At 47.4% G+C, this 16380-nt stretch overlaps 1 protein-coding gene and 1 long non-coding RNA gene across 2 annotated transcripts in view; both read left to right on the top strand.

The window, feature by feature from the left end:
- Positions 1-1340, top strand: part of PXDC1 (PX domain containing 1) — a 29199-nt gene extending 27859 nt beyond the window's left edge. Inside the window, exon 5 of the mRNA XM_001162147.7 lies at positions 223-1340. Within this exon, the coding sequence (XP_001162147.1) occupies positions 223-340 (118 nt within the window). The 3' untranslated portion in view covers positions 341-1340. The remainder of the gene's footprint in view (positions 1-222) is intronic.
- Positions 1341-3884: 2544 nt separating this feature from the next.
- LOC134810258 (uncharacterized) lies at positions 3885-13067 on the top strand. Its single transcript, XR_010157885.1, has 4 exons — positions 3885-4614; positions 7336-7433; positions 9982-10259; positions 10355-13067. It is a non-coding gene; the product is annotated as an uncharacterized LOC134810258 (long non-coding RNA).
- Positions 13068-16380: the final 3313 nt, after the last annotated feature.

Below are 16380 nucleotides of genomic sequence, written 5' to 3'. Positions count from 1 at the left end.
CTAAGGGTTGTCTAAGCAAATGCAGACAGCAGTCTCCAAGGCAGTGGAAACCAGAAGCTCTGGCAGTCTCAGAGCAGGAGCCAGCTCACCAGTTCATTTGTAGCCGTGGTTTTTTTGCACACTTACTAGCGGGCATTGAAAGTCATGCTCACGGGCCCGGCGGGTGTTTGGTGTTGATCCCAACAACGAGCCATCCCTCACCTCTGGTTTCTCTAATTTCAGATTTGAGAATGGCAGTGAGTTTCCCTCAGAGCTGGAGGACGGGGACGACCCAGCAGCCTACGTCACCAACCTGTCGTATTACCACCTGGTCCCCTTCGAGACAGACATTTGGGACTGAACCTCTCTATCAGGCCTCCCCCGCCTCAGCTGTTCACTGCCAGCTCTGATGCTGTCCACTGTGCTGGCCCCCATGGTCACAGCTGCTGCCCCAGCTCTGGACCTCCCAGACGTCCCAGGCCCCACTGACGCCAGGAGGCCTGGGTATCCTGCAAGTGGAGCAGCAGGGGCTCCTAGTGGGTCAGGCTGACCGCAGAGTCTCCAGCAAGCTGAGGTCACAGCCGGAGGCCACAGGGCCTGTGTTCTGAGGGTCTTCACTCCCTGCTTGGTGCCCACAGGGCTGCGCACTGCCAGGGCAGGGACAGTTCCTGTGGGGCTCGCTCTCACTGCTACTGCTTCCTGGGAGGTGCGTCCCTCTTGGTGAAGTGGCCTAGTGCCCCCCAGCCACCCTGACTCCCCACCATTCCCTCCCACGGCAAACGCACAAAACGTCTTGAGGGAGATTTTGACAAGTCACCCATTCCAGGTGCCACAGGCAGGGGATGTTTAGTAATCCAGGATTTCTCTGAGAACTGGGATATGTGGCCTTTTTTTTTTTTTCTTTTTATCTTTTATCTGGAAACTGGGTTTGGGTCAACCCCAGGAGTGTTTGCAGAAGGCCCAGCACAGTGGGGGGTATTGGCTGCAGGGCAGGGAAGGCATTGCCGACTAGATAACCGTGTGAGCTTGGACTGAGCGTTGGTGGTTCTTCCCAGAGGAAAGGAATTTCTTCCCGGCCTGCCAGGTCTCTGGGCCTTCAGCGCGGGTCCTGGTGCTGCGGCCACACCACCCTGGGGTGCTCATTGACAGAGCTGCCATAATGAACTTGAAAGGACGGGAATCACGAGGGAAGCTGGGGCTCCCCTGCCCACAGGAGAGGATCCCCGTTCTTCAAGCTTCTCTGCTCAGTGTCTACTAACGACCGACATTTGCTAATGTAAATAATAGTAAATTATTGAGAATTCTAATTCTTTTACAGTCTGTTTTTAATCTATTTTAATTAAATAAAATCTATGACTCTACTTTGATCTGTCCAGGATGTTTGTGTATAAAGGCGTGGTTCTTTCTGTCCCCTGCCTTGGGACAGGGTGGAAACTAAAACTGACTCCTGGGGCCTGGTCCCTCCCCCTCTTCCTGTCACATTCCGTGAGTGAGAAAGTGTGTTATGTTCTTACCCCAGGGAAGTGGTCTGCCCAGATTGAAAAATGGACACACAGCTTGTTTTATTTTGGAGGGAGAAGGGGGTTGACTTAGGCTTTTTTCTTTTCCTCCATTTCTCTTTTTGGCAGCCACAGGAATTCTCTTTGATGACCCAGCTGCAAAGCACATGGACTTTCCTTTGGTTTTGCATTTCCCTCTGCCTTCCAGCTGTGTTGTTTAAAGCATCTCGATTTCAAATAGGCTAGTAGGTGGCTCACTCCGGGGTTGACCAGTTGCCTTTCTTTTCTTGCCACATCAAATTCAGTTCTGTGCAAGGATGAGGCTTCCTGCTTAGTAGCTAAGATTAGAATTGATCAGCATGTTCAATTAATGCCCATCTGACTTTCAAGGATTGATTCACGGATTCGTCTCATCCGTTTCACAGAGGTGCTTCTCCCCAGCCATTCGGTCACTGTGATGCAGCTTCCTTGGCCACCTCCTTGCTCAGGCTGTGTTCCTCTGTCAAGACTCAAATTTGGCTCCCCAACCTCATCCCCTGCTCAGCCTTCACTGAAGAAGTTTTACTGTTTACTAGTCCGTGCGCAATGAGGTCTTGCCAGCAGGGGTGAGATGTTTGGACATCTGTTGTCCTATTAAGCACATCAGAGCATTCTCTGGCTTCCTTTTTTTTTTTTTTCTGGAAAAACATAGGTCTCGTAAGTCCATTTTTTATATTCCCACACTTGAAAGAGCCATAAGTACAAATAAATGTTTCTTTAGGTGCTAAGACATATGCTTACTGGCACTCAGCATCACTGTTGGAAGCAGTATGGAGTGGTGGCAGCTATGGCAAACAGGAGCGCTCAGACGCTGCATCAAGGGAGCAGCTACCACTGCTCAGTTTAGCTGGTTGTTTTGCCTGCAAGTATGGGCCCAGTATGGCCAGATCTCCTAGTTTTTCAATAAAAGCTAGAAATCTGACTCTTCTTTGTGAAATATCCTAATTTTGAGGTGTTGACAATAAATAAATAAAAATAAACAAAAATATATTAGAAACTTGACCAAATGAAAGAATTGTGAATTGTCAGCCTCTAAACTGTCATTTCAGAAAATCGATACCAGAGCAGTTGAGGTTCATGTGTGAATTTTCACTCTTGCCCGCACATTCCTCCAGGTGAGAGGTGACAGCTTGCTGGCAGTCCTCACAGCCCTCGCTCGCTCTCGGCGCCTCCTCTGCCTGGGCTCCCACTTTGGCGGCACTTGAGGAGCCCTTCGGCCCGCCGCTGCACTGTGGGAACCCCTTTCTGGGCTGGCCAAGGCTGGAGCCCACTCCCTCAGCTTGCAGGGAGGTGTGGAGGGAGAGGCACGAGCGGGAACCAGGGCTGCGTGCGGCGCTTGCTGGCCAGCTGGAGTTCCGGGTGGGCGTGGGCTTGGCGGGCCCCGCACTGGGAGCAGCCGGCCAGCCCTGCTGGCCCCGGGCAATGAGGGACTTAGCACCCGGGCTAGTGGCTGCGGAGGGTGTACTGGGTTCCCCACTAGTACCAGCCCACCGGCGCTGTGCTCGATTTCTCACCGAGCCTTAGCAGCCTTCCCGCAGGGCAGGGCTCGGGACCTGCAGCCCGCCATGCCTGAGCCTCCCACCCACTCCATGGGCTCCTGTGCCGCCCGAGCCTTCCCGACGAGCACCACCCCCTGCTCCACGGCACCCAGTCCCATCGACCACCCAAGGGCTGAGGAATGTGAGCACACGCGCAGGACTGGCAAGCAGCTCCACCTACAGCCCCAGTGTGGGATCTACTAGGTGAAGCCAGCTGGGCTCCTGAGTCTGGTGGGGATGTGGAGAGTCTTTATATCTAGCTCAGGGATTGTAAACACACCAATCAGCACCCTGTGTCTAGCTCAAGGTTTGTGAGTGCACCAATCGACACTCTGTATCTAGCTGCTCTGGTGGGGCCTTGGAGAACCTTTATGTCTAGCTCAGGGATTGTAAATACACCAATCAGCACCCTGTGTTTAGCTCAAGGTTTGTGAGTGCACCAATCAACACTCTGTATCTAGCTGCTCTGGTGGGGACATGGAGAACCTTTATGTCTAGCTCAGGGATTGTAAATACACCAATCAGCACTCTGTATCTAGCTCAAGGTTTGTAAACACACCAATCAGCACCCTGTGTTTAGCTCAAGGTTTGTGAATGCACCAATTAACACTCTGTATCTAGCTGCTCTGGTGGGGCCTTGGAGAACTTGTGTGGTGAAACTCTGTATCTAACTAATCTGATGGGGACATGGAGAACCTTTGTATCTAGCTCAGGGATTGTAAACACACCAATCAGCGCCCTGACAAAACAGACCACTCGGCTCTACCAATCAGCAGGATGTGGGTGGGGCCAGATAAGAGAATAAAAGCAGGCTGCCCTAGCCAGCATTGACAACTCGCGGGGATCGTTTTCCACGCTGTGGAAGCATTGTTCTTTCACTTTTTGCAGTAAATCTTGCTGCTCACTCTTTGGGTCCACGCTGCTTTTATGAGCTGTACCACTCACCGTGAAGATCTGCAGCTTCACTTCAGAGCCTAGCGAGACCACGAGCTCACCGAGAGAAACAAACAACTCCAGACGCGCTGTCTTAAGAGCTATAACACTCACCGTGAAGGTGTGCAGTTTCACTCCTGAGCTAGCGAGACCACGAACCCACCGGAAGGAAAAAACTCCGAACATGTTTGAACATCAGAAGGGGCAGACTCCAGACGCTTCATCTTAAGAGCTGTAACACTCACTGTGAAGGTCTGCAGCTTCACTCCTGAGCCAGCGATACCACAAACCTACCAGAAAGAAGAAACAACGAACCGATCTGAACATCAGAAAGGACAGACTCCAGACGCGCCACCTTAAGAGCTGTAACGCTCACTGCAAGGGTCCGCAGCTTCATTCTTGGAGTCAGACCAAGAACCCAACAATTCCGAACACACGGACCAGCTTCTTTCCTAACTCACTTAGGTTCTTCGTGCTGCTCTGGCAACTAACACCCTTGGCTGCAGGGGCTTGGACACTGCCCTTAGTCACTGACAATTGTGTGAAGGCTGCTGTCATTAACTTCACTTGATCACCTTAGGCTCCTGTGAAGTGGTGAGCAATTCAAATTCCTGTCGTCAAATCATGTAAGTCACCTAAGTTTCCTATTTGAAAAGCGCTTTCAGCATACACTATTTATGGGCTGAGGAATCATTCCTTCTTTGTTTTGTTACAAATGCTCATTTTCACGTATGAGGCCTTCCTAAAGTGAAAAATGCACAGTGTAAACATTGCCTAGTCCCGCCTGTGGTGATTCCTGCAGAATTGACACTCCCCAGCACTTCCCTTGTGGGGAGGCACATGAGCATAAGCTACCTGGTAACGGAGCTGACTGTGGGCTCCTTCATAAGCGTACAGTTCTCATGGCTGTGACATTTATTAATAGAAGTATACCTGGGGGTGTTAGCAGCCAAACTGCCCTGAGCAATGTGTCCTAACCTTCACTAGTTTCTCCTGTTGGGGATAGGACACATTCTTGGGTTTCATTTTAGAAGCATTCTGTCAAATTACAAGCCTTTTTATTGCAACTAAAATTTCTGTCCTGTGTTCTCTGTGCCTTCTGCAGACCAATATTCTCCTCTAGGCCTAAGGACTTAAAATGCAGACTATTATTTTTCAGCATGTCAAGGCCAACAGATGAGGAGGTGGCTGCCATTGAAAAGATAGTTTGCTATACAGGCAGATCGCAAGTCGAGGGGGCACATATGCCCTGGGGAGCCATGTGAGAAGTACCAGGGTAGGTCAGGAGGCAGAAGGAGCAGGGGAAGGCATAGCAAGAGTCTTTATTGTGGTTTCTGTGCGGAGGAGATAGGGAGGCAGACTAAGCAGTTTCAAAGATTGGTCAGTTTGATAATTTCAGCAGGCTCCGCGGACTAGGGGCTGTCTCTAGTTGTCTTGTACCTGGTCCTGGGATGATTAGGGTAGATGGATGGTGGCCCAGAGTATGAAAGCCAGTAAGGGTGGTTGGATGTGGGCTCATGGATGGATTGGTGTGCATGTGCCAAGCAAACTAGCAGATGAGTCCTTTATCATCTCTAGGAACTGGCTAATTCCTAGGACAGTCCAAGGTCAGCATGACCCCATAATGTCAAAGCATCAAATACAGAAACTAGAAACCACGGTGATGACACACACCAATCGCTGTGGACCCCTGATTGATGGAGACATTTGATTTTATCTGTTGCGGGAACACAAAACCAAACGTGGCATGCCTGTATGCTTCATGCAAAAGACCTTCCAACATGAACAAGGCTCTGTGCAGATATCAGTGTTGCTTTTTAAAATCTGAATGGGTGATACATTCCTGCGGTCCAAAAATTAAAAAGCTTTGAAAGGTTTTGTAGAAAGTATGACTCTGCTTCCTGTCCTTATTCTACCCCCCAAAATTGATTAGTTTCTGGTATATCCTGCCAATATTTCTTCATGCAAATGCCAAATGAATGTAAGCATACACTTTTCAGACAATAGCTAAAAGAATTCCTCTGGAGCCTGTATAATTTAGCATTCATAGTCAATAATGTGTCTTGAAGCTATATCTGTATCTTCATCTGTCTATCTCTCTTATCTACCTGAAGCACTTCGGAAATAGATGATCTGCTCAAACTTAATAAGTTTTGCTTCTAAAGGGCATGGTTGATGTGCAGTACATCATATCTTAAATAAGTAATTTTATTAGGATTCTGGCCAAAGCATTACACTTTCTGTTATTCGCTCCTGTCTGTTTTGGGGGTGGAGGTGAGGATGGGGCGGTGGGGAGGTGGCCAAGGGTGGTGAATTTGCCACAGGCCAAGGGGGTGCTCTTGGTCTTGCAGAACGTAACCTGGAGAGCAAACTTCTCTCCTGTGGGCACACTCATATTAAACAGTCTTGAGGCAGGTGTCCAAACACCAAAATAGCTGCCCATTTATGTATTTACAATAGACATAACTGACCCCAAAATCAGAATACTTAAAAATCACGTCCTACCAGAGTATTTACTCCCTACAAGTGGGGAAAGTCAAATAGTGATCTAAATCCGGCTCTGCTAATACAGAAAATGTAATAGAGGGAATTAATTATATTAATGCCACTGGAAATATTATTGTATAAAGACTTTGGAGTTTTCACAGAGGGCATTTTCACACCAAAAAAAAAAAAAAAAGCAATTTAAAAAAGTGACTACCATGCTTTTTCTTTCTCTCTGTGGACAAGTGAAAACTTGACATAGGCAGTGAGTTTATTGGAAATCTGAGTTGAATGAAGAGACAACAGGAATGAATTCACCCATGGAAGTCTAAGCCATAGCATCTCATGTCAGAGTGGCCTTGCCTATAGTGTGACTGAAATATTCAGATGTGGGTTAGGAGGGAGGATCCTCTTCCTAGTCTTAGAGTCCCAGCTCACCAGGGAAACATTTCTCCAGGAGGAGTGTTGATGGTGGGAAGACAGGGCACTTATATTTCCGTGCTCTGTGTCCTCTTGGATGGAACTATTACGGCTGACTGCTGGATTAGACACTCAAAAGTTGGTTGGCTTGTTCTAGATTCCTCTCCACCAGATAGTGCTTGATAGGCAATGAACAAGTTTGCTTCTGCAATGCTACTGTGGCTGACTGCCCTTCCCCTAACACATTCTTCCTTAGACACTTCAGTACATTTAGACAGGTCTTACAGCCAAGATTCAAGATCCATTCTTTCTATTCAAAAATAATTTGAACATATCATTTATTCTAATCAATTAAGTGTCAATTTTGGAATATAACATACAAATAGCAATATTTTATTATGATTTTATTATTTTTAATGATAGGGTCTCATTCTGTTGCCTAGGCTGGAGTGCAATGGCGTGATTATGGCTCACTGCAGCCTTGACCTCCTGGACCCAGGTGATCCTCCCACTTCAGCCTCTCAAGTAGCTGGGACTACAGGTGTGTGCCACAATACCCGGCTAATTTTTTAAAAATTTTAATAAAGACAGGGTCTTGCTATGTTGTCCATGCTGGTCTAGAACCCTGGGCCTCAAGAAGTCCTCCTGCCTCAGCCTCCCAAAATGCTGGGGCCAAGAAGAAAGAACAGATCTGGAGGTGGAGATTTTGGAGGATCATAACAAAAGAGGAAATATGTAAAGCCATGAGACTGGACTTGATCACCACGAGAGCAGGTATAGATAGAAAGGAGTTCTGAGGACTGAGCCCTAGAGCTCCCCAACATTAAGAGGTGCCAGCAAAGCAGAGTGAGGCACATGTGAGCTTGGGTTACGCAGCAAATGCTAACTGATACAAGGGCTAATTTCCTTCATGTGCAAAGAACTCCTCCTCTTATTCAAAGAACCCCTATGAATCAATAAGTAAAATAATAAAAGGAGAGTGAGAAGTGCCAGGGAATATGAGAAAAGTGAGGAGAATGAGGAGTCTTGGAAGCCAAATGAAGAAAGTGTTTCAAGGAACAGCCAAAGATCAGCATATAAGAGATAGTTATTATACCTACGATGAGGATGGGAAAAGAATGCCAGATTTGAACACAGCAGAAGTCACTGTCAACTTTCACAAGAGCAATTTTAGTGGAGTGATGAGGGCAGCAAAGACATGATTGGAATAAAAAGGTGTATAGTAAAAATTCTCCTTCTCCCTCCTATCAATCATCTGCTCATTTCCCAGAACCCCTACCCCCACCCAGGGAACCACTTTTATTAATTTCTTATTTATACATTGAGAGTTTTTATGCAAATATAAGTATACATGGAAAATATATATTCTCACTCTGTGGTTTTCAAATTTAAAAGTTAGCATTCTATCTATACTTCTCTATACCTTGCTATTTTTCCTAAGCTATCTTAAGGCTCTTTCCTATCTGTTGTTAAAGAGCTTCCTCATTCTTGGTTGGCTTCTGTACAGTGGTTCATTGTGGACATGCCCTGACCAGTTCCCTGTTGGTAGACGTGGGCTGTTTCCAATGTTTTATTGATTATACAAACAATTCTTCAGTGAATGACCTTTTCACAATACATGTGTGGGTATATTTATAGGGCAATTCTTCCAAAGTGGATTTCTGGGTCCAAGGGTAGATGATAATTTGGTAGATGTTGCAAATTTCCACAGTTTGCATTTCCATCAGCAACATGTGTGAATACAGTTAAGTCTCTATTGATGGAAAGTGAGATTATTTCAAATATTTTGCCTTTGCAAAATAAGCAGCAAAGGATACACCTGAATATTCAAAAATTTCTTAAGCATGAGAATATATTTGCAGAATAGAGATCCTGATTGATTTGTAGGGATTCTTTCTATTATCATGTGAAGGAAATTAGCCCTTGTATCAGTTAGCTTTTACTGTATGAGACAAGCTCCAAAGTGGATGGCTAAACAGCTGTTTATTCAGCTGCTGGTTCTTTGGGCCTGCAATATGGGTTGGGATTCGCTGGGTGGTTCTGCTCTTTGGGGCCAGGGTAGGCTGATCTTGGCTGGCCTTGTTGAGGAACAGCTAGGGTGCGAGTGCTCAGCTGGGTGGTTTTTTTCTTCCTGCTCCATGTGGTCAATCAGCCTCCATCTAGCTGGCCTAGGCTTTTTCACAAGGCAACTCATGGTTCAAGAGCAGTCAGGCCAAATGCCCTTGCACAAGTGCTTTTCAAGCCTCTGCATCACATTTGTACTATCCCATTGGCTGAGGTGAGTCAAGTTCAGTGTCCATGTGGTAAGACACTACCCAAGGGCATGGATACAGGGAAGCATGAACAAATCGGGGTCATTACTACGATCAATCCATGGTGGCCCACAAAAGCCTAATCTTAATTCTCTGTCATAAGTATTTTGGGTTATCACTCTAGTTTGTTTATTGATAAAGCAAGGGACTGTGCTAGAAGTGGCAATGATCCTTGAAGCAGCTGATCACAACAGTTTCAGTTCTGGAATATGAGCTTCCTTAGAGTGAAGGTCTTGCCTTCTGTAGAGAGACCACTCGTGATGGTGACAGCCATGAGGACCAGGTGCAGGACTATGCAGGACGTGGAATGGCCTCACTTTTGTGGCTTTAAAAATAAATTTTTATTTTCCAAAGCAGTCCTCTTTCCTTCACTCAAACGGAGCTTAATGACCAGGTATCCCTCTGGCATTCCACACAACCCAGCAGGACAGGTTTGATCTCTGCTGATTTCAGCTGCTAATGTGTTTCAGTGGAAACAGACCGCATCCAAGCCAGGACCTTCAGAATCACGCTGGGACAGTCAGGTGACTGAAGAGAAATTTTGACTCGTTGAAAATAGTCTTCTTGACCCTTGTTCCCATCTAATTTATATTTTTCATTTCATAAATGGAGTTGACTTGACTGAGTCAGCCCAGGAGCTTGCTATTTTGGGGAGAAAAGTCTATAATAAAATCCATGAAATTAGTCCTCTGAGTGTGTGGGCAGAGAGGTGACAGTGACTGTGCAACCCCTGAGGCATGAGTGTTTCTGTGACGTGATGCTGTCACCCACATGCAGGCCTGAGGAACCAAGGAGAGCCCTTGACAGCGGGCAGGAAGAGAAGGAGAAAGAAGTGACTTTTATTGAGCACCTACTGCATTCCAAGCACTGCACAAGGCACTGTGTATACAGAGACACATAAGATGCTGTCTCAGTCCTGAATAGACATCAGCTAGCATGAAGAAATCCCACAAAAACACAGTATCAAGAAGGAAGAGGAGAAGGTGGAGCAGACAGAGAAGGAGGAAAAATAAAGAAACAAAAGGAATTACAGCAAAACAAGGGTAGTGAAGAAGGTACGTCAAAGACCAACTACCTGGTGGGGTATTGGAAGATTTTCTTAACCACTGTCCAAAGAGGCCCTGACTATTTGTCTCTGGTTCGCCTGCAGATAGCATCAACTCATGGAGAGTTTGAGCTTCAAATCCACTCCTAGTTGCAAGGGCAGGATCCACAGCCTGTTTATCCGAGACTGCTCTGCACTTCCTGCTCAGATTTGAGAGAGTTACGTGGCCTGGAAACTTCTTTCTCTAGGCTAAACTCCTTTGGCATGTGATTGGCATCCAGACAAGAGCTGAGCAGCTTAAAGTCCCAGGAACTCCTTCAGGGGCACTTGGATCTTATTAAATGAGATCAGAGCCCTGGTGTGTCCTGCTCAGTGCCAGCATTCCCACCCTGAAAAGATGCCTTGCACACAGAAGGCGAGAAACAACCATGCGTTGAGCGAGTGTGTCATTGTGTCTGGAACAGGCTAATGCCTTTCCCAAGCACCCAGGGTACCCCAGGGAGTCTGAATTTTCTCTGGAAATGACCCCTTCATTCTTTCCCAGCTTGATCTTCAGTAGTCCTGGGGTGGCCGTGAGAGGGTATTTGCTCCTCTCCTTCACTGGAATTTCTCCTCCCGCTCACCAGAAAGAAAAGAATGAGGAAGTGTACATGACACATTCTCTGGGTCTGGCTTATTTGTTCAAGGAACACATTTGGGCCAGCACCCAAGGATAAGGGACAGCCCTGCCAGGCTCCCCTGGGGACTGTGGAGGACAGGGTGTTTGGTTTCTGGGCTCATCAGGAGCAAGGTGGCAGTTGAGATTTGGAAGATCCCAGCTCATCCAGTGGGCAGCAGCCAGATGGCAGGAGTTCCCCCACTGAGCAGGTGGGCTGTGGTCTGGGTCTCTGGACGTCACACAGACCTGGCCTGGGGGGCACTGGCTCTGTTCTGCCCCTGCCCTGTGCTCATGGGGAGGCTGGGCTTCCGACTGGCTTTGCTGGAGCACCCAGGAACCTGATGGGTAGAGCCTGGCCTGGACCAGCCTTGTTCTGTGTGAAGCCCTGATGCCCGGCCTTTCTTCTGCCAGGGATCCTGCTGCCATATTTCATGCTGGAGTGTGTGCCCTCTCCAAGCCCATTGCCCCCAGAACCACTGCCCTGTCATCCATCAAGCACAATGTTGTGTCACCAGGAGTGGGGGTCCTGATGGATTCATTACTTCATATGTCGGGTTTACAAACCTGTACCTCCCTACTGTCTGTCTGTCTCTCTCTCACAAACCTGTACCTCCCTACTGTCTCTCTCTCTCTCTCTCTCCCTCCCTCCCTCCCCCCTTTCTGTAACACACACACACACACACACACACACACACACACACACACACGGAGATCTCAGAACCCACACCACCCATTCTGTGTGGCTGGCTCTATCACAGTGAGCTAGAAGCCAGTTTTGGAGATGAATTGACTGGAGCATCTCTACAAAGTTATGTTTTCACAATTTTTTTAAGAGACAGTGTCTTTCTGTGGCCCAGGCTGGAGTACAGTGGTGCCATCACAGCTCACTGCAGCCTCAACCTCCTTGGCTCAAGCAATCCTCCCACCTCAGTCTGAGTAGCTGGGACTACAGGTACATGCCACCATGCACATCTAACAGGCTTGACTAGATTTCTTCATTGACTTTATTATCTTCTTGATAATCAATTTGAAAAACTGACATTGAGCAGGGCCTAGCTTATGGTTGCCTTGGTAGGTTGGCGGGAATACCCCGGATTCTTTAGCAAGCCTGGCTGTTTTCCTTCTCATACACAAAGTGGTCAAGCCTGCTCTTGGCAACCGTGATTGACTGCATTCACTCCCTTCCCTGATTATCTCATCCAGATAGGTCCAAGTGCCATTCTGTTGTTACTTGCTTGCTATTAGTAATTGTGACTATACTTCGGTAGTGAAGTAATTTTGTTGTAATTCTCTTACAGTTACGTGTTTATTTGTATTATGATTTTTTGAGACAAAGTTTTGCTCTTGCCACTCAGGCTGGAATGCAGTGGCATGATCTCGGCTCACTGAAACTGCTGCATCCTGAGTTCAAGCAATTCTCTTGCCTCAGCCTCCTGAATAGCTGGGATTGCAGGTGCCCGCCACCACGCCCAGCTAATTTTTTGTTTTTAGTACAGACGGGGTTTCCCCATGTTGGCCAGGCTGGTCTTGAACTCCTAACCTCAGATGATTCGCCTGCCTCGGCCTCCCAAAGTTCTGGGATTATAGGCGTGAGCCACTGCACCTGGCTAATTTTTTGTATTTTTAGTAGAGATGGGGTTTCACCATGTTGGCCAGGCTGGTCTTGAACTCCTAACCTCAGGTGATCACCCACCTCGCCCTCCCAAAGTGCTGGGATTACAGGTGTGAGCCACTGTGCCTGGCTTATAGTTATGCATTAATAAATGTCAGAGCTGCTGTGATAAGTCACAAAGGCAGCACTAGAGCACAGTCACTGTACAGTCTTTGGAGTCAAACTGACCCAAGTTCAAACTTGGCTCCACCACTAAACAGCCATGTAATTCTGAGCCAGTCACATGACCTCTCTGAGCCTGTTTACTCAACTGAAGACAGAGAATAACTACTTGTCTGGGTCAATATGGGAATTAAATGAAATAAAGGATATAAATCTGTTAGCACAGTATCTAGGATATGTGGCCCACCAAAGATAGACTCCGTTACTGGAGATCTATTTTTGGAACAATCCATATTAGAGATTGATCTAGAAAAACTTGTATTTGTTTCCTTACATATGAAGCAAGCTGTTCATTTTAATAAATACAAATTTATATTTCTAAGTGAGTGTAAGAGGAGTTTGTATGATTCACAGCTTGCGTGTCTACGACTGGGTTCAGAAGGAAAGCCAGGGCCTGTTCGTTTCTGAGGTTGGAGCAGACCCTGCCCTCCCGTGGGCATCCTGTGCTCTCTGGTGGTGCTGTGAGCTGGACGGGTCATTGCTTGGTAAGACCTTTCTCATCTCTTCATGGCTAATTAGGATGAAAACACTCAGCACGGATCTGAAGAATGTGCCCTAGGACTGGGACAGAGAAAAACAGGGTGAAGAAAGCAGGTGAAGATCAGAGTTTGTTTTGAATGTAACCAGCTTTGTGCATCACTGTTTACACTTGTGGAACAAAGGCCCTGGGGCATGCTGTAGAATTTCAGCCTCCCTAGTGGACGTTGGCCCTGCTGTCCTCCTTGGAGGAGCTGAGATGCTGCCTGGCCCCCTTGTTCCCCAGACATAGGCACTCACACACAGAATGACTTCACAGCCCAGCCTCCTTGCTGCCTTTAACTCAGTGAATCTGCTGTCGCACTGTTTGTTGACCTGGAGATACAAACGCCTGATTATAGTACAAGGAGTTGTCTCTTCCCTGGGTATTAAAAACATTGTTAGGGGTCAAAATCTCAAACCAAGAGAGCAGGCTCTGATGGTTGGATTGCAGCACTCAGCCTGTGGGCAGAGGAAGGGTTGGAGATTCAGTGTCACAATAAATGCCTGGTCCTACCCAGAAGTTGACCCTGAAAATGTTGAGTATGGACCCTGAATTGTCTTAGCAAAGCTGTGATGAAATGACAAGCTTAGCTTCAGGACTAAGTGGACTTGTTAGAAACCAGTTTCCTCTATGAATGGACTTGATGGAAGGCCAAGCATGTGAGGGAAGCCCCCAGCCTACCACGCCATCTCCTGCTCGAAGCTTTTGGGAGTTTTCAGGAAAGTGCAGAGACTTGAGTTTCTGTAAAGCTGCCGGATAGCTGTGATCGTGACCTCAAAGTCCATCCTCCTTCACGGTCTTCCTTCTGCTGGAATTTGGTGTGATTAAAAGGATTTGGGCTTTAAGTCGGAGACACGTGGGTTTAAATCCTCCTTCCTTCCTGCCTGCATTCAGTCACTGGTCTCACAAATAGGTGTAGGACAGATACTCTGCGTGGGGTCTGGGGTTATAGACAAGGCAGACGAGGGTCCTGATGCTGATGGGGTTTACGTTTTAGCTGGAATGACATGCAATGCAGTGATTAGTTACAACAGGGATTGTGACCAGGTAAGTGCATGTCTATGGAGAAACACAATGTGGCTGCGGGTCTGAGGGGGCTTTCGTGAGTGACTTCACTGACTGCTGAAATGTGGAAAGAGGATAAGTGAGGGGGTGGGATGTAGGGAAGAGCAGCCAGAGAGAGAACAGCATGTGCAAAGGCCCTGAGGCAAGAAGGAATCTGGCCCAAGCATGTGACACTTCAGTTTATTACCTGCTTCCCTACATTGCTCAAGAAGAGTGAGTTAGGCTGGGCACAGTGGCTCAGGCCTGCAATCCCAGCATTTTGGGATGCCAGGGCTGGGGGATGGCTTGAGGCCAGGGGTTTGAGAGCAACCTGGGCAACATAGTGGGACCCCCATCTCTACAAAACATTTTTGAAAAGTATCCAAAGGCAGTGATACACGTGTAGTCCTAGCTACTCAGGAGGCTGGAGGATTACTTGAGCACAGGAGGTCAAGGATGCAGAGCTATGATTGCACCACTGCACACTGCACTTCAATCTGGGTGACAGTGTGAGACCCTGTCAAAGAAAAAAGTGCATTGTAAAGAACAAACAATGAGTGTGAAGTGCCATATTGGCTGGCTCATAATAGGTCTTCTCTTCTGTCCAAGGACTTTTGAGTGTCCACCTCCTCCTTATTAAAGCCCTCTCAAACTTTGCTTTTCTTGAAAAGAGTGGAATTTAGATGATTTTGCAGCAATTGGGATCCAGGAAGCCAGAAGCCCCACATAGCCCAGGACTGGCCTGTGAATGATAAAGAGGTGGAATTGTGTTATTGAGCAAACAAGTAGGTGGCAGATGCTGCTGCCTCAACCAGCTCTTGGTGGGATCGGCTACAAGGGTGTGCATTTTCCACTGTACCTACCTTTGTCCAAAAATTACTGGTTCCTTCCTCACACTGCATGAACAAGCCACATGACTATAGGATTTCTCAGAGACAGGTCTCAACTGAGCCTTAATTATTCATATGGATTAATTATGATGAATCAAGGGGTGCAGCATGTGGGTTCACCAGTAAAACAAGAGCCCGTGTGGACAGAGTTTGGCAGAGACAGGACCTGCTGCTCTGCCCAATTTAATTTAATGCATGCCTGGGCAGAGGGGTTTCTTCAGTCCTGACTTACCCTTGACTTTCCGGCTACACTCTGTGGGTTTCAGGAGTGACTTCTCTAACACCTTCTGGACCAGGAGGAGAAGCATTATTAGGGCCTGTCCCTGGGGTCCTGGGCTCCAAGGCCAGGCTGTGTCGATCTTGAATTGATGATGGCTCTGCCGAGGTTGCTTTTGTGTTTGCTTCTTGATCGCTTGTTGTGAAATGTGTTCATGAACAGACCTTTGGCATAAATTTTCATCCCAGCAATGAGTGCATGAAATTGAAAATCAGCAGAGCCAAGGAGAGGGAGCCCAGGCTCCCGACAAATGTGGATTCCTTGGAGATGTCCCACCTGGATGGCGGGAGCAGCCTCTCTGGGGCCTCTGAGTGCTCTGCTGCCCCACATCAGCTCCTCACCCTGGCAGAGCCTGGCTCTCTCCGGGGACCCCACTTTCCTTTCACTGCTTCCAGGGGAGGCTGCTAATTTTCCATGTCCTCCAAGATTTGCACATTACCACTTGCAGATCAAAAGCTCTCTCCCGCACAAGCACCAGTATCTCTCAGGCTCCAGCTCCTCCAACCTCCATTCCATCATCCAGGGCCTCATAGCTCCTCACAGTGCCCCCTCACTTGCAGGCATGCTGACGGTGCAGCCTTAGCACCTTGTACTCTAGCCCTCCAAACACACTGCCTTCTGCTGGCCTCAGACACGCACTCCCACGGCCACAAGCTGGACTCTGATGATATGAAACTGTGCAACCTATAAAGGAATAAAATCAAACCTGCCACTCTTTGGCTGCAACCTCTTGCTCTTTCTAGCTCAGTGTCTCACTGATTCTAACTGCAATCAAAAGCATATGTGTATGTGTTTCTATGCGTGTGTGTGCATATATGTGTATATATAGTGTATATATGTATATATAGTGTATATGTATATATTTGTGTATATATATACACTTGTATATATACAAGTGTATATATGTC

Source organism: Pan troglodytes, chromosome 5 (genome assembly GCF_028858775.2).
Source record: "Pan troglodytes isolate AG18354 chromosome 5, NHGRI_mPanTro3-v2.0_pri, whole genome shotgun sequence".
Lineage (NCBI taxonomy): Eukaryota > Metazoa > Chordata > Mammalia > Primates > Hominidae > Pan > Pan troglodytes.
The sequence above is the reverse complement of the archived record's forward strand: the minus strand, read 5'-3'. Positions and strand labels throughout refer to the sequence as shown.